The following is a 25,676-nucleotide window of genomic DNA, read 5'->3' on the forward strand; positions in this document are numbered from 1 at the left end:
TTCCAACCCAAGCCATTCTATGATTCTGTACATTTTAAACCATATGATGATGGCATCTGGTGCAGAACCAACATCTCTTGAGACACATGAACCTTATTGCAATGTCATGTCCTTTTTCCAAAGCAAATATTTTGTAAAAGTTAAGCTTTTGCTAGATGCTTTGTGCTGTCAAATATTCTCTTTTCTAATCAGAGAGAAAAAGAAAGTCAGCAAACTTCCTTTCTTCTGAGACATCTCCATGAATTTTACTCATCTACTTCTACAAACATCTTTCATTCATCCTCTGTACTTTGCTTGTCATTTCTCACATTCTCTTTTAGCATGATCTTTAGAGCTTTTCAGTACCTGAATATTGTTTAGGTTGGGGGTTTTTTTGCTTACAGGTGTCTTTTTCATACCTTGAACAGCTCCTGGTCCCATCTATCTACACTGACCTCTCCTAGCTCCTGGAGCATTCCATTCCTTCCTTGGTGGTTACTTGTTTCCAAACCTTTCCATTCACTGTCTCTGGCCATTTGCCTGGGTTTGGATTCTTGCAGCCTTGTACTAAAATATCATCAAGATGGTAGTGAAAATAAAACCAAATAATGCAAAATTACCTCAATGGCAACATGTGATAGTCCAAGAAAATAAGGCATTTGGGGTTCCTACAAGCTGATAATGATCATTGATTGTCTCAGACCGATTTTTACTATTTATTCATGTTCTGTCATTCTGTTTGTGTTTTTTAGGCTAATACTGCAAGTTAGCAGTACAATTAGTATCAAACTTTAAGGTAGTGGTGGAATGGCTCCAATTTTTACAGTTTTCTTCCAGACTTCTAAAATGTTGGAAATACAGGAGTTGCGAAACAGGGTCAGACTGGTGTCTTTTCTAAACCCTTGTGACATGTCATCAATAGCAATGACAGATATCAGAGGAAGGTACACAATCATCTTCATATGCCTGTAAAAAACACCACTCCTCCACCTCACCTCTTCATTCCCTTCCCAGTGACAACTGCAGCCAGTCTCAATGAACCATAGACTGGTTTGGACATTGATATTTAATGTTTCACATCCTCTTCTTAATATTTTATTGTAACCTTTCATAAGTCAGCATTTACAAACAAATGCCCAGCCCCTCTTTAAATGTTGCTGAGCTCTGGATCTGGATCCTCAGACTCTGTCCACATTGGAAAAAAATGTTTGTTATCTCACTGGGATTGATTTGCTGCTGTTCAAGTTTTTTATGGTCAAACTCTTGGTTTGCTAAGGTCAAAACACTTGGCTTGTCCTGACACTGCATATTTAAGCTCAAGATTTTGAAAATGGCTATTAAATACTGCTTTTACCCAATGTCCTTCCTAATGGGGTAAATGAGCTTGATGAGGACAGACTGGGAGATGTCAATACAGATCAAACCCAGCCATCATCCAAGGGAATGTAGCAACCTTGCTAGAGGTGTTTTCTTACCGTAGGCCTGGATAGCCTAAAGATCACTTTGCCACTGAAGTTTTTGGCAGAGGCTCAGGACTCCTTCCTTCTAACAAGAAGCCATTTTACCAGTTGCTCATGGAGTGTACTTGTCAACACAGTGATGGAAGGCAGTTCTCTTTGTTCTGGCTCAGGAGGTCTGATGCTGGAAGCACAACTGGTAATATGCTGAAGGGATCTTTTTTTTTTCCCAATTGATAAGCGATGATTGTATCTCCTGTGAACTGTAACTTACCCAGCAGAAGATTTCAAGGCCAAATAGTTGGCATGAATGTCCTGTGTGATGCATTTATTTGCAGGAAGAGTGAAACAGTCTAAGTATGTCTTTATTTTTCAAGGCTGGATAGGTGATTGCCATCTTCCTCCATTGCATGAACTTTTGATACAGAGTGTAGCATAGGAGATGGGTATGTAGACAGGTAAGAAAAGCCCATGTGTGGGCATGGATATTTACTCTAATGAAGCCACAAAGCCTTGCACACCCATTTGGGAAGTGATGCTAGGCAGAAAATCAGGATCAGAGACTGCTCTCAACAGTCTTCCCTTAGGTGAGATCTGCCTGTGGTATTGGTCTCTGAAAGGCAAATCAAACAACAGCAGACACATTTTTAAGGATTAGGAGCTTCCTGTGCAAGACAGTATGTGTTTTTAATACTTTAAGCTGACTTATGAAACTGATAAACAATGTGGAGGGTGGTGTTGGATGACCTCTTTTACATGTCTGATCATCCTGTCAACATTTATAATGCATTTCATATTTCCTTCTCATCAGGATAGGATCAGTTAAGCAGTCGCATTTCTCAAAGCTCAGGTTGCATTATGCTTCGTTCCACACGTCATGGTAATAAAAGTTGACATAAATTTCTGTAGATTTCACACAAAGTGATTGTTAATTTACTCATGGTTGAAAAGAAAGAAGGGAAGAAGGGAAGAAAGGAAGGAAGGAAGAAAAGAATGAAAGGAAGAAAGAATGAAAGAAAGAAAAGAAAGAATGAAAGAAAGAGAAAAGAAAGAAAGAGAGAAGACAGAAAGAGAGAGAGAGCACAAAAGAAAGAGAGAAAGAAAGAAAAAAAAGAAAGACAAGAAAGACAAGACTCTTCCAGAAGACAAATAGTCAGCTTGCAGGATAAGAAACACAGATCTCCGATGCCTATTTGTTTTGTACACAGTAATGACTGCTACATTCTGATTAGCAATCTTGACCTAGTTAAAGTGCTATTGTTTCTCTGTGTTCACATTGTTCTAAAAGACTGTGGCTAGACATGATATTTTATAATCCATCAGATGTAAAATCTGCATAAAAAATATAATCATTGTGCTTCAGCAACTTGGATCAAAGCCCTGATGTTATATTTCTAGGGAGTACACTGTGAATAATATGGTTGCCTTTTTAAGTTGATATGTTCAGTTGGCAAGATGTGTCATTTTTCCATAAGCAAAGGTAAATTGTGGCATTTCTAACACACTGATTACTATTCCAGCCTTGTTCCCAGCTAATGAGAATTAAGTGGATAGCTGTCAGCCAAGTAACAGCCTGATTTGTTCTTATAAATTCAGTTCTAGTGGCACTTATTACATTAAACAAGGAGTAAAACTTGTGTTCCCTCTCAGTCAGCATTACTATTGGCAGTGGTGCTTATGACTAAGGATTAACCAGAGCTAGGACAGAGCTAGGTACAAGAAACCCTGTGTAAACATGGAGTCTTTTTCCAAAGAGCTTGTGACCAGAAAACAAGTTTGTGTGACCAGAAGACAGGGGGAAATGGTTTAAAACTTGGAGAGATTCAGGTTAGACATTAGGAAAAATTCTTTCGTGTCGTGAGACACTGGCACAGGTTGCCCAGGGAAGTTGTGGCTGCCCCCTCCCTGGAAGTGGTTGAGGCCAGGCTGGATGGGGTTGTGAGCAACGTGGTCTGGTGGGAGATGTCCCTGCCCTCCACTGTCAGTGTCCCTGAGCAGTTGGTCCAGGAACAGCACTGTGCTGCCTTGCCAATGTGTTCTCCAGAGGCTTAGCCCAGGAGGCTTTAGCTTCAGAAAATGGATGCCTGCAGCAGCAGCTGCCTGTAGGTGGGTGAAGGCAGACTGACTCACCAGAGCCCTCGCAGCCAGAGGGCTTACAAGAACCCAGGCTGCCAGGAACTCCATCCTCTCTGTGATGTTTCACACAGTGCTGCCCACCTGTCTGTGGGATGGATCTGAGCATTGAGTGCTTCCTCCTCTCCCCCTTACTGCCATGTCACTCCTTTCCCATCACAGAGCCTTTCAGTTTGATGCAGCTCAAGTCTGAGCTGTGTAACCATGAGCCCCTTTGATCTGAGGAGTGTGCCCGTGTGCTACAGGAACTTCTGCATTACATTCAGTGACCCAAATCAATTCTGGCTTGCAAATCAGAAGAGATAGAGCTTGATAATTGGCAAGCTCTTCTTCTATCCTCTGAAGAGCTTGTACTTCGCTTGGGAAAAACGACCTCAGCTTCTGAATTTCAGTCAGTAGTTGAGAAATGTGATAGCTAGCTAGAAACCAGAAAACATTTGAGTGGTTGAGTCCTGGTCTCCTCTCCTGAAAACATCAGGAGTAACACCAGGGGAGCAGTGCCCCATAGAAGGCCATGTTCAGATGGCAAGGCATAGGCTTGTGATGGACACTGCTCTTCCCACTGAACAAACACAGACCAATCCACCAAGAACTTCCCTGGCACACAATGAATTGGTAACAACTTGATGCAAGGAGGGCAAGGGGGCTTCATCCCTGGGTGCTGCTCCTATTCTTCCCCAATGCCTCGCCCCCCACATTCCAAGCTCATGGGGGATGTGAAATCAGGACCTTCCCAGCAGCCTTAGGAAATCCCCTGAGAGTCCCCTGCACCTTTGCAGTTTCACTTGGTCTCATTTATGCTTTAAAGTGGGAACATCTATTAACCAAGGTGTTGTCAATGTTCAGAGGGCAGGGTTTGCAAGATTTTGGGATAAGCCAGCACTAGTCACTTGTTTAAAAATGCATAATGCCCTTTTTGGTGGGCACTTCTCAACAGCAGATGTCATGAAATCAGGAGTCCTCCAGCCCATGAAGGAAGGGGAACTTGGTTAATGAGTGTGCCTGGAGATTGTGGTCCTCTTCCTGGCTCTGCTGCTGACTGGTGGGTGCCACCAGGCAAACCACTTCACAACTCCCTGTATCCACCAGCAGCTGGTTCACAGGCAGGGGAGAAGCAGCTGCTATGCACAGCCTGACACCTGCATTTTTCATTGTATCAGAAACCCTGGTGCAGGTGCTCTAGAAATGTGAAGACATTTTAACAAGTTCTCTCTGCTTCCAAATATCAAGCAAAAGCAAAATTAACTCAGAAAGGCATATTAACTACATAAAGCTTATACCTGTGCAGAGGTTATGTTATCCATTACCTGTTCAGCCTTTTTATCAGCAGCACATCTGAAAGCAAAACATGCTGCCAGGTCATGTATTCTGGTGACCTGGGGGTTTCCCTATTTCTCAGGAAGATGAATTTGAGGGCACAAGAATTATTTCTAATAAACACACTGACAGCAAAGATGATAGTAAAAGGAAGTGCAGCTTATAGGTTGTTTTGTTTTGTTTTGTTTTGTCAATTTTTTTGCAAAGGAAAGTACAGTGACTCATGTGTTGGAAGGAACAAACTAACCAAAGACAGTCTGTGCTCTTTGCAAGTGACCACTCAAAAGTCCCCTGTTCCCAAGGGGACACCCAATGACAATTAGTTACTCTTGAAGGCACAAAGTCTGTGTACTTGTACAACTAGGCACCAGCATGTCTGTCCTTATGAAATGAAAACAGGAATCTGTGATTCAAAACTATGCTGGAAACTTCACTTGTGATATGAGAGATTTTCAGTGTTGGACAGAGAAATTACAAGCTTTTTTTTTAAGGGGTAAACTCAGTGATCTGCTGATGCTGTGGAAGGACAGGTGGGTACGGAGGAAACAGGCATTTGTCAGTTGAGATCTTCCCAAGCAACTCACTGGTATTCACACCAGAATTAAAGTGGAGTTATATGTGAAGAGCTTTTACCGATAGACAGATCTGGAGTTGGGGGGGGATGGAGGCCACAACAGAGTATTACATGCCCATGGGCTTATGTACATGAACTGGTGTGGCACAAATAACATCACTGGAAGACCTCTTAAGTTTTTCTTCCTCACATAGCTGCAAAATAAGAGTGCTCAGTGTTTCCTCTGGCCATCACATGCTCCCAAGGTATCACAGTTTGCAAGGGTGCTATTTTCTCAGTGGTAAGCACACGTATTTGTCAGATGACATTGTCTTGTTGCCTCCGAGGCTGGTGCACTTCTGCCCAGGTGCAGAAAGGCAGAGGACAAGGCAAGTTTCCCTGCAGAGTTTCCTGATAGATCTCAGAGCTGGAGGAGACACAGGCTGTGTGCCCAGGGGGTGAAGGCTGCGTGCACGGCAGTGCCTTCCCTCCCGGCATCCGCCTCTGGAGTGCAGAGCTGGAGAGATGACAGCAGTGTGTGTTTAGAAGTCATCTGTTCTCTTAGGAACCACGTTTTTGTAATTCAGAGCAACTCTGCTTGAGGTTATCTGCACTGAGTCCCAACTTTTCAGCTCATGGGACTGCACCTTTGTTTTGTGTGCAGGGGGTGGGAGTTTTTGTGTGCAGCCACAGACAAGGAGTGAGATCAGAGAGAGGAAGCTGTGAAGCTCTTTTCCTCCTGCAGATGAAAATATCACTGTAAATATCCAAGGAAAGGAAACAGAGTTACAATTCTCAGAGCATGGTTGTGTGGACTGTGTTTCATATACAGCAGATGTTTCGGGACATAAACAATTAGAGCTTAATGTATTAATATACATCTCTGGAAAATAATCCAGCAGTACATCATGGGCCAGACCCTTGGCTAACATAACCTGACGTGGCTCCAGTGGCTTCATTTTCAGTTTTAAACAAGTTAACATCTAAAATCTTTAATCACACACATCTCTGGCCAGTATAAATCTATGTGAGATTTGGATGTCTGGAACTCTGTGTCTCCTAGGACCTTTGACCTACAGCAGTCAAAACCGTTTTTTTGGATTATACACCAAAATCTTTAGAATATAAATCCTGTAGCACTGGAGAGGCACAAGGGCAGATTTCATTACTGCGTTAGCCTCTGCTGTCTGAAAATATTCTAGATCTGTCTAGTATAGTTAGATGGGAGCAAAGCTGGGGCTGATACGTTTGAGACTTTGTCAGCTCCAGCTCTGGGCACCTCCCTCCACACACTCCCCATGGGAATGGGGATCTGTGATCAAGAGGAGGCAGCAGTGCTCAAAAAATCCTGGTGACTACAAGGACTGGAGGGGGTGGTGGCAGGGATGTATCTTACTTAAAACATATTTTCCTACAGTTCTGCACAGTTTCATTGGGTAAGAAAGCCTAGAGTAGCTTTCTGTACTAAGCAATGCTTACGTGACTGTTGACTTGCAAGATCCTTCTACTAATCAGACTAAAGTTTGTTTCTTCGGTGTCATCTAATTATTTTTTTTGTCTCTGCTTCTTTCAGCTCCAAGGCTCCTTGAAGAGAAAGTTGGTGGTAAATCTGTCACCTGTCAACAAGAGGCCCAATGGTGTTTCAGAGAGCTCTTTCCTTGACATTAAGAGGTTAAGAGTGGGTGATAATATCTCAGTGGGACAAGGTGGACAACATGTTAACAATTGCCAAAGCCAGTCTATGTCAGGAACTATGTCTGTGGGGCAAGGATCACAAAGAAAGGCCAGCAGCCTGGCAAACAATGCCCATCCTAGTGGTAATGGCATGTTTAATATGACTTTGAGAGAGGTAAAGAAAGAACCAGGAGAAACTGTGTCCTGCAGCAAACACTTAGATGGCCAGGCATCCCATGAAAACATGTTCCCTAATAGATATGGAGAAGATTCATGGGAACAAATGATGGATCTGGAGCTTCAGGAGCTATTTAATGAACTGACTAACATATCAGTGCCACCAATGAGCGATCTGGAGCTAGAGAATATGATAAATGCTACAATAAAACAAGATGAGCCATTCAACATTGACCTCGGACAGCAGAACCAGAGGGGCCCTGTGAGATCTCTGCAGATGGATAAGATGGTGATAAAGAGTGAATATGCACCAGGCATGAATCAGGCTCCTGTGGGCTCCCCACAGATGAGACCTTCTTCCACAGGTCCAGCCTTCACTATGGCCACTGCTGCCATGTCCACCTCTTCACCCATCCCTTCGGTGCCTCAGAGTCAAACGCAGGTATCACAGGTCTCTTCTGCATCCAGTCGGCCACTGCCAAACTGGCAGGAGGTGTCTCATGCACAGCAGCTCAAACAGATTGCAGCCAACAGGCAGCAACATGCCTTGATTCAGCAGCAACAGCAGCAGCAGAACCAGACAGCCAATTGGTCCACCTTGTCTCCATCAGGACCTTCCCCTGGACCCTTTGTGCAAGAGAAAATCCCCAGTCCTTCTTTTCGCCAGCAGCAGTTCAGCCCACAAAGCTCAGCAATGCTCGGGGTACCAGTGAATGGAAACCAGACAAAAGGGATGAACAACTATGTTTATAAACCAACCACTCCCCAGAACAATCCCATGGACATAATCATGCAACAGAAGCCTCAGGACCTCAACAGAAACTTTATCAACAGTGCTCAACCACCCCTAGAGCAGCATCATGGCAACACAAAGCCTTTGTTTCACTTTAACTCAGAGCAAACAAACCAGCAAATGCCTTCGGTTTTGGGTTCCCAAAACAAGCCTGCTCTTCTGCACTACACACAGCAGGCACAGGGCTCAGCCCCTGTGCAACAGCCACAGCAACAGCCACAGCAACAGCCACAACAACAGCCACAGCCACAACCTCCTCAGCCTCTCCCAAACCAGCCTCTTCAAAGGCCACCCAATGTACCACTAGCAATGCAGCAAAAAATGATGCTTCAGAAAATTCAGCAAAGCCAGCAGCTCTCGGGTTTGCAGTATCCAGTCTCTCAGCAGCATAGACAGGTAAGGAAAATTCCTCCATATTTGTTACTGAGTCCTTCTGGTCTGATCAGGAAAAAGGCTTTTCCAGCCCAGCCTCATTCCTCCTGGAGGTACGTGCTGGTGGCAGACAATGACCATCTCAGCACACACTTCAGCAGACCTGGTGATGGCATGTTTAGCACCTGTTCAGGCATATCATGGATGCACGTTTATAAGAATTTCAAGAAATATGTGTTCGTAACCCTTTTTTTCTTAACACAATGGAGTGAATATGTCCCTGGTGTATAATATGTTGATACTTGTCCAAAAGGTGAGATAGCAGGGCAGATGCAAGCTTGTTTTGGACCACAATCTAAGTTTTCTAGATTACAAAAATTTAAGCTCTTTTGAATGGAGAAATTTCAATTATCGTATGTTATCTTAGATAATATTCTTTGCAGCATTAATTTTCCTCAGGGAGGCAGGGTTAGGAAATTCTGCTTTTAGATATCTTGTGACTGACATGACAAAAACATAGTTTGCTCCTTTGTTATCTGTTTGGCAAAGGAAAACTAAGACTTATCTGTGAACTTTATAAACCCCCTCACACTTCTGGGAATATTCTGTGGATAAAATACTTGCTTAGATATGAAGGTGAAGGATGCCACAGATACATCTACAATTATATACCACATGGCCAGCTCCCATGGTGCTATCATGAGACAGTGCTCTGACACCACTGATCACTACAGCTCAACTATGCTGTGTCAACTCACTGTGCACCAATATCCAAAGGTTCAGACCTGCCAATCGAAGTTTGACTGTGTAACCTCACTGTACCCTAGAACCTGGAAACCAGGTGCAAAATAAGTATTTGACCTTGGGAAATTTAAGCCATTTTGAGGAGTTTTAATGGGACTTGGGCTCGACACATTTGAAGGTATAGAATGGAAATGCAGATGTGGAGATCATTTGTGGATGTGAAAAACATCCATAAGAAACTACTGAAAAGTGAAAGCCTAAGTCTTCGTCAAGTCCCAGAAAAGCAGCATTGTGAATGATCCATTCAGAACTGGAGTTTCTTTGCCAAACTGAGTGAACAGTCAGATGTTTCAAAAACAGAGTAAAGTAAATATAGTTGTATGCTTGGACACTTCTCTCCTTTTACCTCTTTGAAATTCTTTGACCAAATAACTATTACTTTCACCAACAGAGCACCACAAGTAGTGAGAGGTTCCAGGCAAAACACTTGGCCAGCTTTGGGTGGGTAGATGCTGCTTTGCTGGGAGATGTTGGAGAACAAGCACTGACAGGAAGCAAGCTCAGCTTTGCTGCTCTATGGGAGGTCCCTAATGGCTGTTCCTCTCCTTCTCATGCCACTGTCTGTTCTCTTCTTAGGCACATTTTCCTGTTCTCTTAACAGACTCGCAGGCAGATTAATTTTAACAGTTCCTTCATTCAGCATGAGGAAGCCCTGAAGTGCCACATCTACACATTTTTTTACCACCTCCAGGGATGGAAACTCCTCCACTTGCCTGGGCAGCCTGTTCCAAGGCTTGATCACTCTGTCAGCAAAGATATTTTTCCTGATATCCAATCTGAACCTCCACTGGTGCAACTTGAGGCCAAGTCTCTTCTCCTGTTGTTTGTTACTAGGAAGAAGAGACCAAAAAGTGTCTTGCTACCAACCTCCTTTCAGGTAGCTGCGGAGTGCCATAAGGTCTCGCCTCAGCTTCCTCTCCTTCTAATTCCCTCAGCTGCTCCTCACAAGTTTTCTTCTCCATTTCCCATTGATTTTAGCAATGGGACCATCACCTTATTTAGGCTTCACAGTCTTCTTTCTTGGAGGATCATCTCCCACCTCCGAGGATTCCTGAACATAATTAACAGTAATGAATGAATTAATACCAACATTTACAAACTAATTTCATTATTAATATTTATTTTATTCATACCTTATTCCTTCATGAGGAATCAAGTTTCGATTCTGCTTGTTGTAACTGTGGATTGTAAGAACCATCTCAGTAGTGGCTGGAATGCTTTATAGCTGGAAACATGAGTGCATTTTCATGAAGTGCTGCTGTGACATTGCCATCAGATAAAACTGACTGGAAAACTACAAGTTCACATTTTTAGCTGAATTAGCGCACCCTCTGGATTTTTAGTCCCCAACCTTTAAGATCCCCAAAAAGCATTTGAACTTGACTTTATCAGCCTTAGCTTGCTAACTGGAAATGTGAGGCTTTTAATTTCTGTGCTTGTCACAATCACTTTGTGTCAAATCAGAGCAAACTTATAGTCGGATTTGCTAATGAGATGTCTTTTGCCTCTAGGGGAAAGTCATAAAAATGATGGAAATCTTCATGGTTTCTTGGAAGGTTGATCTGAATGAAGGTTTTGTTTGCCTCTCTGTTTTGCTCTCCGTGGTTGTGGGAAAGATTTACCTTTCCATTGTCTGTCAGAGTGCAGCATATGCAGTCATAAAGTCTTAGAAATACAACACTCTCTTTGTTTAGAGAACAATTAGAAGCTCCAAATTCTGCACAGTTTGCAATACTTACACAGAACATGGGCTGATGTGGGGAAAATCTGTAACTGGGCTTGGGTAGAAGTTTGAAATATAACTTTCCCTTGGTGAAGAAATGTCATCCAATCAGTGAAAGATGCTTCTGAAGTAAGACTCAAAATTTTTGAGTAAAAAATGTGACATTTTAAGCTAGCATAAGAAATTTCACTCATATCTTCAAAGTTTTTGATCAGCCATAAGACTTGTTCAATAAGATCAATTTGTGTTCTGTGACTAGTCAAAAAACACTTTAAAAAAAAAGAAAAAGCCTGTGTCTACTAAACAAAATATTATTCATCCTCTTCTGGTTTTGACCTAAAGCCAAATTAAACTCCAAGGTTTCAAGCTGACTTTTTCTCTAAATTTTTCTTTTCAACTTCATTCACTCAAGGGAAGGGAGAAAAGGCTGAGCTCATGAGAACTGGAACTCTCATGGGATAGCCACTCTGTCTGCTACATGTGGGCATGTGCCCTATTTAGTCTTGACTTTGGGGGTGAGGATAACACAAGAGAATGTGAGAGCTTCAGCCCCCACTTTACACAGACAACCAGTGGGCCTTATTTTTAAGGCATAGGTGTTGTCTGTGTAGTTACAGTACACAATAGTGGTCCCTTGTGCAGAGTTCAGGGTCTTTTAGTTCCTGTTCCTTGATAATCTTCTCATTTTTTGTTTTCCCTTTTATTTTTTTTCAAGATCCCAGGAATGTGGTGTGATCAGTTGTAGTTTGGGGCTTTTTTTAGCCCTTACTGGTGCGTGCTTGTTATCATTTTCTTCACCAGGTCTTAACAGGTTCTTCTTAAACCCTTCCAGTCTCCCTTCCTACACAATACTTACCATTCCTTCTCCAAGCATGAGTGCCCCATATGTGCCTCGTGCTGTCTCACAGCAAGGTTTTGTGTTTTGCAGCACGGGGCCAATGGCCCCTCAGATGCTCCATGACCCAGGGACACAGCAGGGCTGCATCTGGCTGGAGAGCAGCCACAGAGCAGCACTGCATCAGAAGGATAGAATCCTAGAATTCTAGAATGTTAGGAGTTGGAAGGGACATCTAGAGATTATCTAATCCAACCCTCCTGCCTCAGCACCCACCAAGGCCACACAGGAATGCATCCAGGCAGGTTTTGAAAGTCTCCAGAGAAGGAGACTCCACAACCTTACTGGTCAGGGTGTTCCAGTGCTCCATCACCCTCACAGTAAAGAAGTTTCTCCTCATGTTGAGATGGAACTTTCTGTGTTCTAGTTTAAACCCATTATTCCTTGTCGTATTACTGGGCATGACTGAGAAGAGATTTGCCTCATCCTCTTGACACCCACCCCTCAGATATTTACAGGCATTATTAAGATCCCCTCCCATCCTTCTTTCCTCAAGCCTAAGCAGCCCCAGTTCTCTCAGTCTTTCTTCACAGGAGAGATGTTCAAGTTCCTTAATCATCCTCATAGCTCTCCCTTGGACTCTCTCCAGCAGATCCCTGTCTCCCTGAACAGGGGAGCCCAAAACTGGATCCAGTATCCCAAGTGTGGTCTCACCAGGGCAGAGTAGAGGGGAGGGAGAACCTCCCTAGATGTGCAGGACACACTTTTCCTGGTGCACCCTAGGACACCATTGGCCCTCTTGGCCACAAGAACACATTGTTAACCCATGGAGAATTTACTGTCTGCTAGGACTCCAGGGTCTTTCTCCGTGGACCTGCTTTCCAGCAGGACATCCCCTAATGTGCCACCAATGAGGATCTTAAGCTCAAAGGAACTCCAAGTGCTGAGGTGCCCCCCCTCCCCTTGCAGGCCTCCTCCATGCTCTTAAAATGCCCATAAAATGAGTGCTTAGCTGACATATATGCATCACTCATAAGTATCTCTAAGGGATAGAGATGGTATTTGAAATAATCTGGCAGCTCTGCAGAGATGCAGAGACAGATTATCCTCTCATTTTCTCCAGTGTAGACCCAGAGTAATTTCATTTGTTTTCAGAAGAGCATACTTGGACTTACAGCAGCACAGTGAGCAGCAGGATATGGTGTTCTAGCTTTTTTCTTAAAGCATGAGCACCATACGGATTTAATAAGAAATGAATATTAAACTGGCTGATTGTTAGAGTGCTACATGAAAAAGAAGCACTAGGAGAAAGAGGTCTAATGACTTTTTTGAAAGTAATAGAAAAAGTCTTTTTGCCATTCACTGCTGAGTGATAACTCACACCTCTAATTAAGCCTCCAAAATTTTTCAAAGAAAATGTAGATCCTTTGGATGATTCCTATCAAAACAGAATTTTCCTAGACCTTTGTGTTTACCATTAATGGAGAAAAGAGTACATTTCAGTGAGGCAGCCTTTCTATTTTCAAGTGTGAAGGAATTATTTTGCAAGTTATTTGTAAAATGGAGAAAATCTAGAGTGGCTTGTGGTAATTGGTACAAACTAGGACTCAAATTCAACTTAGATCATAAATAACGATTCCAGGCTTTTGGAATCTGCAATAATAGAAACTGTTCCATAGTGTAAGAAAACAACAATGTGACCTTTCTTTCAGTGCTGGCTATAAAAATAATATTTGGATGACAGCTCTTCTAGATAGCTCCATTTTGGTTGCATTCCTTCATGCAAGGGCTTCTGAATTAAATATTCTGGATAGAAATTTGAACATGTCTCATTAACCACTATCAATTGCAGGTTCATAGCTCATTTATGCACATGAAACCAGACAGAAAATGTCATAAGTTCCTGTATTGTCATGGTGGACAATTGTCTTGGTAGTGCCTTATATCAATCATGCTCAGTTTGCTGAATGAAATATACAGACTATCACACTCTGGATGGTCAGTCCCTTATGATACTGTAATTCAAAGGCTCAGAGATACTGCCAGTTTCATAAGGTTTCTTAACTCTTTGAGTAAAGTATTTACACCTGTAGAATACTAGAATATTACCTACTTAGGTCAAATGCTTCTGAGTATGGGGATTTGGAATGTAGCTGAGATAGTCCCTGTTGTCTCATTTGAACTGGTTTTTGTAGATACTTCCATGAAAATACCAATAAAACCCATCATTGCACTTATCTGGATGAGTTCTTTGCTAGTGTCAGCACACTTTAATATCACAGAATCATAGAATAATTTAGGTTGGAAAAGACCTTTAAGATCATAAATCCAACCATCAATCTAACCTGGCCAAATCTGCCACTAAACTATGCTTCTAAGCATCATATCTACATATCTTTTAAGTACCTCCAGGGATGGTGACTCAGCCACTTCAATGGACAGCCTGTTCTAGTGCTTGATGACCCTTTTGGTGAATAATTTTTTCATAATACTCAATATAAACCTCCTCTGGCACAGCTTGAGGCCATTTCCTCATGTCTTATCACATTTTCTCTTGTCCTATCACATGTTACTAGGGAGATGGACACTCACCTTGCTACCATCTCCTTTCAGGTAGTTGTAGAGAGCAATAAGGTCTCTCCTGACCCTCCTTTTCTCCAGGCTAAACAATCCCAGTTTCCTCAGGCACTTCTCATAAGACTTGTGCTCTAGACCCTTTGCTGGCTTTGTTGCCCTCCTTGGGACATGCTCTCATAGCTCCATGTCCTTTCTGTAGTCAGGGGCCCAAAACTGAACACAGTACTCCAGGTGCAAAATACTGGGGCACCATCATTCCCTGGTCCTGCTGGCCACACTATTTCTGACACAAGCCAGGATGCTCTTGGCTTTCTTGGCCACCTGGGCACACTGCTGGCTCATATTTATTTAGCCTGCTGTCAGCCAGCACCTCTGTGTTCTTTTGCACCAGGCAGCTTTCCAGCCACTCCTTCCCAAGCCAGTGGCACTGACTGGTGTTGTTGTGACTCAAATGCAGGACTTGGCACTTGGCCTTGTTGTGCCCTGGTAGAGTAGGTCTGTCCCTCTTCAGGAAGAAAAACCACAACAAAAAGATGAGATTGGCAACCATCTGCCCTCAGGTGTGCTGAATACACAGCATCTCTGTTAGTGAGAGGCAGCAGCAGTGGGAAGTACAGAAACAAGCAGCTTTATTTTTTCTTTCTGATGGGAGGAGAAAGTTGCAGTTAAGTTGGTGAAACAACCAAATTAAGGAATGTGTGAAATCTAGAGGGCAGGGAACAGTGAGGTGCAAATAGTTTGTTAAATTATTTACAAAGCCCAGTACTGGTAAACTCTGAGAAGGGGCAATGAAACAGTGACCTTTTCCCACCCTGCAGTTTAGGACCATATTTACTGCTGTGGAGCAAACAGAAGATGTTATTTATTAGCATTGTAAAAGTGCCTGGTAAGTCCACTGATTGAGCAAATTGTCATTAAACTAATTAAAATCAGTTTAAAAATAGCCTATATCTCACTTTCAATAGTCTTTATGTCTTCCGCAAGAATCAGAGAAGATGAGATTTACAGAAGAAATTTGAAGCATACAGTCTACCCTGCACATCTAGAGATGTTGATCTGGGGACTGTGATCCAGGAGGCACTTCATGAGCCATTCAGTGGTCTTGGCTGTGGGCAAAAAGTGCTGCTAGAGACAGGGGTATGGTAAGGGTGCCAGCTGCTTCAGTCCTTTGATTTTACTCCACTGCCACCTGGAAAACATGGGTAAGGGTAGGGAAGCAGAGGGGTGGCTGAGGTGTCTGGTGTGAACATAGAGAAGATGATGGTGGCTGTAAGGAGGAAGAGGCAGGTAAGGAAATCCATAGTGCTGGTGGCTGAGATTACATTTTATAGGTCTGGAGTGGTGGGGTAAAGTAAGGAATCATCACCAAAGACATAACGTGTTTGTGCTTTTGAAATTAACCAGAAAGAAGGTTTAACAGGACAAGATTGGTATAGGAAACTGTGAGGATGCAATGCTGACCAGGAGGCAAGAGGCCAGGGATGCTTCAGTTCTGTTTTTCAGCTACTCATGAAGTTAGCCTGTCTTGTGCTGTGATCTTTTCAATAAAGCTGGGATATCAGTAAAAGCTTCTTACCTGGTTGAAGTGAGGATTTCTGCTATTGCTGTGTGGGCATCTGAGGCTACAGTCAAGCCCTGAGTCAACTTCCTGCAGGGATTTTGGAAAGGCAGCCTGGAAAAACAAAGTAATTTCACAGCCATTTGGAGCTTGCATGGTGAAAAACCCTTTCCTGTAACTTTCTGCTTGTTTGTAGGCAATTTATGAACACCTCAACAAGTCAAGAAAAAAAATAAATAACAAGCCCCAGCTCACATTTTTCTCCCTAGAGTCTTCTATTACTTAAATTCCCTGAATCCTCAAGAGAAAGACACAGTAATTTGTGTCTCAAAGGTTCAAAATAAAGGAATATTTTAATGGCAAATATTTATTTCTCCTCTCAGCCTTTACTGCTGGTGTTTTCATGGTAGAGACCTGCCTCAGGCCGCAGATGCCTGTCATTAAGACAGCAACAGACCTAGTAATGTTCCTTTAATGTGAGTTTTCACGGGTGAATTTACCATTTGTATGTGATGCTGATCCAGAAAATCAGACAGATGCTCCAACCAAACTAACTCAGAACCATCTGCCTGCTTCACTTGCTGCATGCCTGTTTCTGCCAGAGTACATACACACTCTAAGAGGCAGCTTTTGCCCTGAAGAATTTATACTCTAAATAAGCAAGCCAGCAAAACCTAGAGAGGAAGGAAATGTTACTGTATTTTTTTTAATATTATATATTTTGGGAAAGAGAAAAGGAAGATCTCATCCAAAGCTATTAAAATCAGTCCACTGGAGTTGTTGGATAAGGACATTTACAATTGCAGAAGAATCCTCTGACAGAGTCTGGAGTTGAACTAGACTCAGTGTCAGTTTCAGAGGCACTGTCCTTCTGTTTTAGGATACTGCCTGAACTATCATCCCCTCTCTGCTCATCCTGACTTTACCTCTCCTTGCCACTTGGTCTGAGCATCTTTTCTGAAGACCCAGCATCCACAGCAGACTGAGCTGTCCTCCAGAAAAGATCTCTGGAGTGCTTGCAGCAGTATTTGATGCCTCTTTTTCTCTTTGTAGCTATAGCTCAATGGCAAAGAGCCCATTGAGGTGCACACAGCAGCTTGCCCACTCTCCAAGGCGCCTTTGAGACACCTGTGTGTGGGTGGACTCCTCTTGGCTATGCCTGAGATTCTGCTTGCCACTGTGTGTGTGGGAAGGCAGTGGGGTCTTGAGAGCAGCTTAGCAGCTTCACAGCACACTGAACAGGCCAACCATGTTGACTTCCTGTCCTCCCTTCAAAAAGGGTCCTCACTTCTCTGTCCCCCCTGATGAGGCTCTGTTTTGGCAAGCCCCAGGTGGAATTTGGGGCGGGGCTCAGTGCCTAAAGCAGCACATCCCTCCAAATTATGGAAACAGAATGGTTTGGAAGAGACCTTAAAGATTATCTAGATCCAACCCTCCCCCTGCATGGGCAGGGACACCTCCCACTAGATCAGATGGCCCCAAGTCCTGTCCAATCTGGCCTTGAACAGTCCCAGGGAGGGGACATCAAGCACCTTTTATTGTAAGTCTTGTAATAGTAATACATAGTCTTGATAGCACTGTGGAAACATGAGAGTTGAATGATTTTCCAAATACATGAGAAGAGGTGAAGGTTTGTGAGGTCCACATCATATTGTGAATCAGTAGAAAATGCAGAAATCAGGTAAAATGAGGGATATTCATCTCTTTCTGTCATATCAGTTTTCTGTATTTAATGGTCATCCCCTAAGCTCCTACCTAACTGGGAAAGAAGGTGCATCTCAGAGTTCCTAAGCCAGACATGTGGGACATAACCTCTCTGTGGAAGAGGCTCAGTGGCCATGAGCACAGCTCTGCTGCTCTGCCTGCAAGACATGCACAGACTGAAACTACAGTGCCTTGAATTGCATGGAGGACAAGGGGCTTTGGGCACTCTTAGGTGACGTTTCACAGGATGGCAGAGTCCATTTGAAGGCTGGGAGCTTCAGAAAGGGGCAAGGAGGTCTCCCTCATCCCAGCCCCCCGGCCACTCCTTTGGCACCAGCTCTAGCATTTGTCTGAGCTCTCACAAAACTGGCAGAGAACGATCCTTTTTCTCTCTGATCTTTTACTGACTTTGTCCAGCTTGTGGGGCCAGACAAAGCCAACACCAGCACAAGGGAAGTGGCAGGAGCACAGAGCTGGAGGCAAGAAGCAGAGTTTAACAACTTGCTAGCAGCACCAAGTTGTTGAACTGGACTTGGGTGGCTGGTGCTGGGGAACATCAGCTGCTCCGGGGCTGGAGAGAGGGGAAGGTGGGCGTCTGGCTGCAAAAGGGAGTTTGGGTGTGGAAGGACAGGAACTGAGGGCACGAAAGAGTCAGAGGAGAGGGAAAGAAAGAGCCAGATGGTATTGGGTCCACAGCAGGACAATGTGATGCAGCAGACAGAGACAGGGAGAGGATGTAGCAAAGGAATAAAGTGCAGGAAGGGTGAGAGTCTGAGGGTAGGAAGAAACCTGGAAGACAGTGATATAAAGTGAAAAATTGGTTTGGGTAAGAATGGGGATTGAGGATAAAGTATTGGGAGCTCAGGAGGTGGAAGCTGAGAGTGAGTTTGGGTGCAAACAGTAGAGGACCGGGGATACAAGGCTGGGAAATAGTGAGGGAGGATATAGGGCAGAACAGGAACTACTGATGCACAGGGTAATAGCATCTATAGGGTTTGTTCATTTGTTTGTTTTGTGGTTGATGCTTTTTTTAAAGCATGTTATTAGGGGTGTTGCCCAAATACCTCTGAAGCACTGATAACCTAGGAGCATTGACTACCTGTCTAGTAAGCCTGGTCCAGGGTTTGAAGTTTCTTCCTCTCTTCTAAAAGATGCATTTGAGTAAGAGTGATGGAAACTGAGTAGTCCTTTCAGGCCTTCATAAGAAGCTGCATAGTCTACCTTGGTTAAAATGTTCCCTGTGATTGACTGGTACCAAAATATTTGCAGTGCCCAAGATGTAAAGATGAATAAAGATGATGTTTCTGTGGAGCTAGTGTGTACTGTAATCTGTAAAAAGGAGAGAGACTCTTGGGGCTTTCCATAATCCAGTGAAGATGTGATGGATGTGATGGATGTAATCTCCCAGTCTTTTCTTTTTCCAGTCCTTTCTGTAGTCTGCAGTGGTTACAAACCGGGCCACAGTCTGGCTCCAAGTGAGTGATGAATGACTAAAGGATTTAGTGCTTTGGTTCTAGTTAGAAGAGCATCCAACTTTATCTATTGCAGAGCTGGATTTCTCCAAATGACTGTAAACTGCAATCCCAGCTAAAGCAGGCTTCACTGAGGTAACTCTGGTCTTGTCTGGTTTCAACTAGTATGGAAAAAAAAAGAAAAGAATGGCTTTTTATTTTTTTTCCTACTGGAACTGGTAAAAGACATGAGAAGACACAGGGATTAACAGAAGTATTGGGAGCTTCACAGCCTAAGTGCAAAACAGAGTGGGAGGAGGGAGGGTGGGAGTGAGTTCTGGCTATCTGTCCTTAATCCAAAGCTGTCTGCTCCTTTCCAGGCTATACTTCACTGTCATACACTTGCAAATTTGCTCCAGGAATGAAAACAGACTAACTTTAAGCTTGTTCCCAAAGCTGCAAATTTGTCCCTGCTGGGTGTTAATTTAACTGCTTCCAGGGCACCAGGATGTCTACTGGTGTTCGCTTTTCTTTCTTTCTTCCTTCTTTTTTTTTTTCTTCGCACATCTGGTGTTGTGAAAACTTCCAAGGCACCACACAGCAGAGTGATGAACTGACCACTTTTAACCCCTTCTATAGCATGGCAAGGATGAACCTGCCTCTCTCCATTTTTTTTTGTGCTTACAGCAGAGCCCATGGGCCTTGTTAGTCATGGCATTTACAAGCTCTAAACTGGTTCTTATGAGCATCTCCCAGGCTGAGAATCGAGCCTTTTTCCAGCTCCATCACTCTGTTTTTCCTGTGAACATACCTGGCTAAGCGGTAATAACTGAACTTAAATTTCCAGCAGGTTTGGGGCAGGGAGAGTTTTTTCCCCAAGTATTTCTTTTTTCCTCTTACTTTTATCTGGTGTGGCCACTTTCCATCAGGGAAGAGGTTCAGTGCAGTGTTTTTGCTCCCGTTATGGCAAGGGATGGCCTCTTCCTGTTGGTTTTTGTTTGTTGTGCTTGTTCATTAATGGCTGCATTAACTGTTTACCTGCTGCTTGGGGGTGTCTCATGTCCAGCCATAGCTATTGTATTTACCTGACTTTCTCCACTTTGTTTTCTTTCTGTGCAACAGGTTGTTTGTATGACCAGCTCACTTATTTCACTAATATGTCACTAATATGTCACCAGTAGCCCACAGACTGGCTTTTTTGTCTCTGGGTAGGGTTTCCTAAAAAAAGCCAAAGTAACTTGAAACCCAAATCTCTCATTCATTTTGGCCCATTGTGCAATGCCCATGGCTCAGCCAGGAGCACTCTGTGCTGTGTTAGGAACTGCTGGAGGCAACCAGAGAGGGGTGCTGAACGGTGCTGATCCAATTGGCAGCTGTGGTGTCACCCAGGGATCAGTGCTGGGCCCAGTTCCGTTTAATATCTCCATTGATGATTTAGATGAGGGGATTGAGTCCACCATTAGCAAATTTGCAGGTGACACTAAGTTGGGGGGAGTGTCGATCAGCTGGAAGTAAGGAGGGCTCTGCAGAGGGACCTGGACAGCCTGGAGAGTTGGGCTGATTCCAACGGGATGAGGTTTAACACGGCCAAGTGCCGGGTCCTGCACTTTGGCCACAACAACCCCATGGGGAGCTCCAGGCTGGGCACAGAGTGGCTGAGAGCAGCCAGGCAGAAAGGGACCTTGGAGTTTGGGTCAACAGGAAGCTGAACATGAGTCAGCAGTGTGCCCAGGTGGCCAAGAAGGCCAATGGCATCCTGGCCTGTATCCGGAACAGCGTCGCCAGCAGGTCCAAGGAAGTGATTCTGCCCCTGTACTCAGCCCTGGTGAGACCACACCTCGAGTACTGTGTCCAGTTCTGGGCCCCTCAGTTTAGGAAGGAGATTGAGGTGCTGGAGCGGGTCCAAACGAGGGCAACTAGGCTAGTGAAAGGACTCGAGCACAGATCCTATGAGGAGAGGCTGAGGGAGCTGGGGCTGTTCAGCCTGGAGAAGAGAAGGCTCAGGGGAGACCTCATCACTCTCTACAACTCCCTGAAAGGACGTTGTAGCCGGCGGGGGGTCAGTCTCTTCTCCCAGGTAGCTACCAGTAAGACAAGAGGGCATGGACTTAAGCTCTGCCAGGGAAGGTTTAGGTTAGATATTAGGAAAAAAATCTTTGGACTAGCAGGCCATCGGTTCTCTCCCACCAAATTGTTGCCTATGGCACTATGAGGGTGCAAAGTCTTCCTTTGCATTCTTCCTCTTGGCCCTATCATTACTTTTAATTCCACTGTCCCTTCTCAGCCCTGGTTCCTCTTCAGCACTAACTCTGGGGAGCTGAAACACTAAGGAGAAGCATCTCACAGTCATTAGGGTGGCTGAACACAGCAAGATAGCAGCAGTATCCATCACACTGATGCAGGAGACCCAAGACTGCCACAGTCCTTGATTTTGGCATCTTCTTTTCTTCGGGTAGGGTTTTCACTGCTGAGTTTTATTTTTTAAAAGAATTAAATAACACTCCATCCACAAATTTCAGGCCTTTTTGGCAAATATGGACTCTACTAAATAGGCTAAGCAGCTGTGTTGTCAAAATCTTGTTTCAAAACCAAAGTGCTATCAAGGGCTGCCTTTTTCAGGAATGGCACTTCTCTGTGGGCCAGACACTGGAGCAGTTCTTCAGTACGGTTTTTCCATAGACATCTATTTGCTGCATTGAAAAATAAAATCTTCTTGGATTTTTAATCTTGCCTGAAATTATTTCTGGAGCATTGGACTTAGCACCTGAAAATACTAATGAAATTTGGTTTGCAGAGATACTATTATTCATTTCTCTATTAAGCCTGAGCTTTTTAAAGCTGCAGAGGACTTAAGGTCCGTAGCCAAATTGTTTATGCAGAGAATGCCAGTCCAAAACTCATATGGTTTTAATATATCCACAACTGTTTTTCTTCTGACAAGTTTTTTAACCAGTTCACCTACTAAGCATCTTTGAAGTCTGCCATAAGTAAATTTAGGCTGGGAATTACCAGCACATTCCTAGCCATTGGAGATACTGTTTGGTTTTCCTGAGTGTTGGTGGCCAAATACCTAACTGCTTGTAAGATAAAATTTAGAATAAATATTAACTCATATGTTGTAGCAAGCTACTTAGTTTTAAAATGAGAACCTTTTTCTACTCTTTCATAGCAAAGACACGATATAGTCCTCTGGCTGTCACCTCATGTGGCCCTTTGAAGGAATCACGTGGGGAAATCATGTCAGCCACTAGTAAGCAAAGTGGAATAGATGTCATGGCTGGGGACACCAGAGACACTTTCAGATTAGCAGTCATTTAAATATATAGTCTACTGTTGTCATGAGCTCTGAGGATATTTTCCTTCACTGCCAAAGAATCCAAAGCAAATCAAAAGCTTGTCAGTTGGTACAGTAATTGTATATAAATTTGCACATGAATCATTAATTGAAGTCAAGCTGTGGAAAAAATTAAGACGGCTAAAAGACCTTTGGACATTTGTGTGAAGATCACTGTGCTTGATACTGGGGAATATAGAAATATTTGGACTGTTTGCTCAAATGGGCACAATGTTAATGAATCATTTTAATCACCTTCATTATAGTCTTTCAAAGAGAGGAGACTACACTGCAAACCCAACCCTGATAAATACAGCTTACAAAACCCAGAGACAACTGTGAGGCTGTTAATGAGGTAACTTTGTCTTGATATTTGCATTTCAGCCCATGGGTCTGGACAACATCATGTGTTACTCTCAGGGCAAGCAAGTGGGTGGCTGCTGCCCTGTGTCCTCCCAAACAATGCTTCCAAGGTGGCTCTTGGTCTCCTGCATCCCCAGGGTAAATATCAGGGATAGGGCTTATAGTGCTTTTCCCTTATTTTTATCATATGTCTAGTCTTTTGGGTTTTTTTGGTGACAAAGCAATGCAAGATCTGGAATTATGCTATAAACATGAGTGAGGAAAACCAATGAAGACTGCCCAGATTTTGTGTTATTTTAGCCATGCAAACGCTACAAGCAAAAACTAAACCAAATTGTGTTCATGCACGAAAATCAGTAGGAATGACGAGACAGTGGTGATAGCAGAAGTAATTAAATTATGTAATATGTGCTAATAGTTTTCTACAAAATAATTCATCCATAAAACTTCTGTGAAGTGAGTGACTCTTAACTGTTCTGGAAAGGTTAAATATTGAGATGGTGAGATCAACATTTTTCTAACACAGCTGGTGAAGTTAAAGCATTAGGAACACGTGTGGTGCATCCAAATAGGTGTCTTGGTACAAAGTGACTGAGTCAAGGAGAGATGAATATCAGTACTTGTGAAAACAGCCCAACTATTTAGATGCATAAGTATGGCTTTAATTTTAGTCTTCAAAATATGGTTGGACTCAGAACTAGCATAAACTTTTCAGGTTTTATAAATTTTTCAAATTCTTTGACCAAGCACTCCCCTGACAAAAATTCAGAACGGCAAAGCTTCCTGCAAAAGTCAGTGAGTATTTTCAGGAAACTCCTTTTAAAGATTTAGAGGTTTCAGCAGCCAAAGTGGTCAGAATTTGATTTCATAAATATTTAAATATATATAGTTTAAAGCAGTTTAAAAATTTAGAGGTTTACATTTCATGCTGAGGGAGTCTTCATGTGTTGATACTCATGTGTGATTAAAATGAGCTGATGTACATTAGAGTAGCATATTTATACTTCAAAAAATAGCAGATATATGCAAAGGTAAGAGCTACACTTTCAAATGTACATCACAGGGGAAATAGATACCATGCTGAGGCTTCTGAATTTGCATCTCAACTAGTTTGTATGTGTATGTGTGTTTACACAAAAGACAAAGAGATTTTCATATTTGACAATGCAAAATTCAATTCTGTCCTTATTTAAATAGTAATCAAAATATTGTTCATAATTTCTATGCTACAAGAGTAACAAAAAAAAAAAAAAAAAAAAAAAAAGAGGTACATTTAAATATTTTATGTTTCAAAACAATACTCTCAAAGATTGGGAAAAGATTGATGGGAGACTCAAGTCTACCTTCTTGTCCATCAGCTCCGAGTGTTACTGAGGTCCTGTGGGAAACACAGGGAAAGTCCTGTAGTGAATTAGAAGAAAATTAATATATACCCTCACCAAGTTTGCTCAAAAGCATCAAAGTGAACTGGAGGAGTCACTGCAGTGGAAGTATATGTGTATCTACGTGTATATGTACATATGGGACAATGCCACCTGCAATCTACACATCCATCCCAGGCAAAGTGTGGAAGGGGAGAATCAGCTTCCTTACAATTAATCTGAGACAGCAAGAAAATAGAGACTATGAGTGACACAAGGAGACAAACACAGAAGAACTAATGACTGTTTCTTCTAGCAGAAGAATTGTAGGCACCTAAGGGGATTGTCAGGCCTCAAGGCAAGCAAGAGGAACACATTTCTACCTAGGAACACTTTTTGAGAACATCTTTGCTGCACAGCACTATGGGTATCAAAAGTAAGCATGGGTTCAGAATAGGGATTGAGCAAATTCAGAAGAAATATTTGTTGGAGGGAGTCAAACACTATGATGAAGATGGAATGTTGCACTCTGAAAATCCCTAAATGGCAGAAGCTGAAAGATATATTGGAGTCAGTCCCAGCATATAGTGGCTCTGTTCCTATAGTCCATCTGTGAACATCTCCTCTCAGCCACTCTGAAGGTGGCCACTGTAATACATACAAATAATCCCTCTTGTTCATAGCAGAAAAGGTTATTAATTCAAAGAATACCAGAAGTGGTGCCTGCTTTGGGGAGGGAGTTCAGTTTAGCCATATTTTCCCCAGTGAAGCTTAGGATCCCCTAACCTACCAGTCTCTCATTGCAGCAGTATTTTTGCCAGTTGACCTGACCTATTTTGGCACATCAGCCCCAGGGCTGGTGAAACTGGATCTACTGTTTACTGTGAGAGCAGGCCTAGGGACCTGATGGTCATCCATGCCTCTTGGAAAGGGTTTTTTCTAAAATGGCAGTTCTAGAAGAGCTTAGCACCTCCCAGCAGTTTCTTCTGGCATATCTGCTTCTCCTGTTGCTTCCTTCAAGGCAAGTTTAATGACCACTTTCACAGGGTGGTAGAAGTGTCCTGAATAACACAAGCAGTGTAAGGGACATGCTGATTTTTCATCCATTTATCACTGATCCAAAATGAAATGGCATTTCATGGAGAAGCCAAAAGCAATAGTGTTAAGATACTAGTCTAGCTCACTTCCAAAATGAAGTGAAAATGAAGAAAAATGAAGGAAATTCAATTTCTACACTACAGTACTTATTACAAGATCACAGAGTTTGTAAAGCCTGCATAATACTAACACCTGCTTTTCACATTATGTTCAAAGACTTCTGCTGATCGCTGGGTGATTTGTGTAAATAATGACAAAGATCTTTGTTTACTTCTCCCTGCTATTACAAGTTCTTCAGCAAAGATTTTGGGGCTGATTCTTACTCAGGCAGAGATCTGCATTTATATCATTATGACCATAGAAAAAAGCCTCTAATGGAAGAAAAAAAAACTACATATTCAGACCTCCTTGCT

The 25,676-nt window shown here is 42.9% G+C and overlaps 1 protein-coding gene across 1 annotated transcript in view; it reads left to right on the top strand.

Annotated features, from left to right (window-relative positions):
* The window catches only part of MAML2 (mastermind like transcriptional coactivator 2), a 211,938-nt gene that overhangs the window by 133,810 nt on the left and 52,452 nt on the right, over positions 1 to 25,676 (top strand). Inside the window, exon 2 of the mRNA XM_030469203.1 lies at positions 7,013 to 8,479. Within this exon, the coding sequence (XP_030325063.1) occupies positions 7,013 to 8,479 (1,467 nt within the window). The remainder of the gene's footprint in view (positions 1 to 7,012; positions 8,480 to 25,676) is intronic.

Source organism: Calypte anna, chromosome 1, assembly GCF_003957555.1.
Source record: "Calypte anna isolate BGI_N300 chromosome 1, bCalAnn1_v1.p, whole genome shotgun sequence".
Taxonomy (NCBI): Eukaryota; Metazoa; Chordata; class Aves; order Apodiformes; family Trochilidae; genus Calypte; species Calypte anna.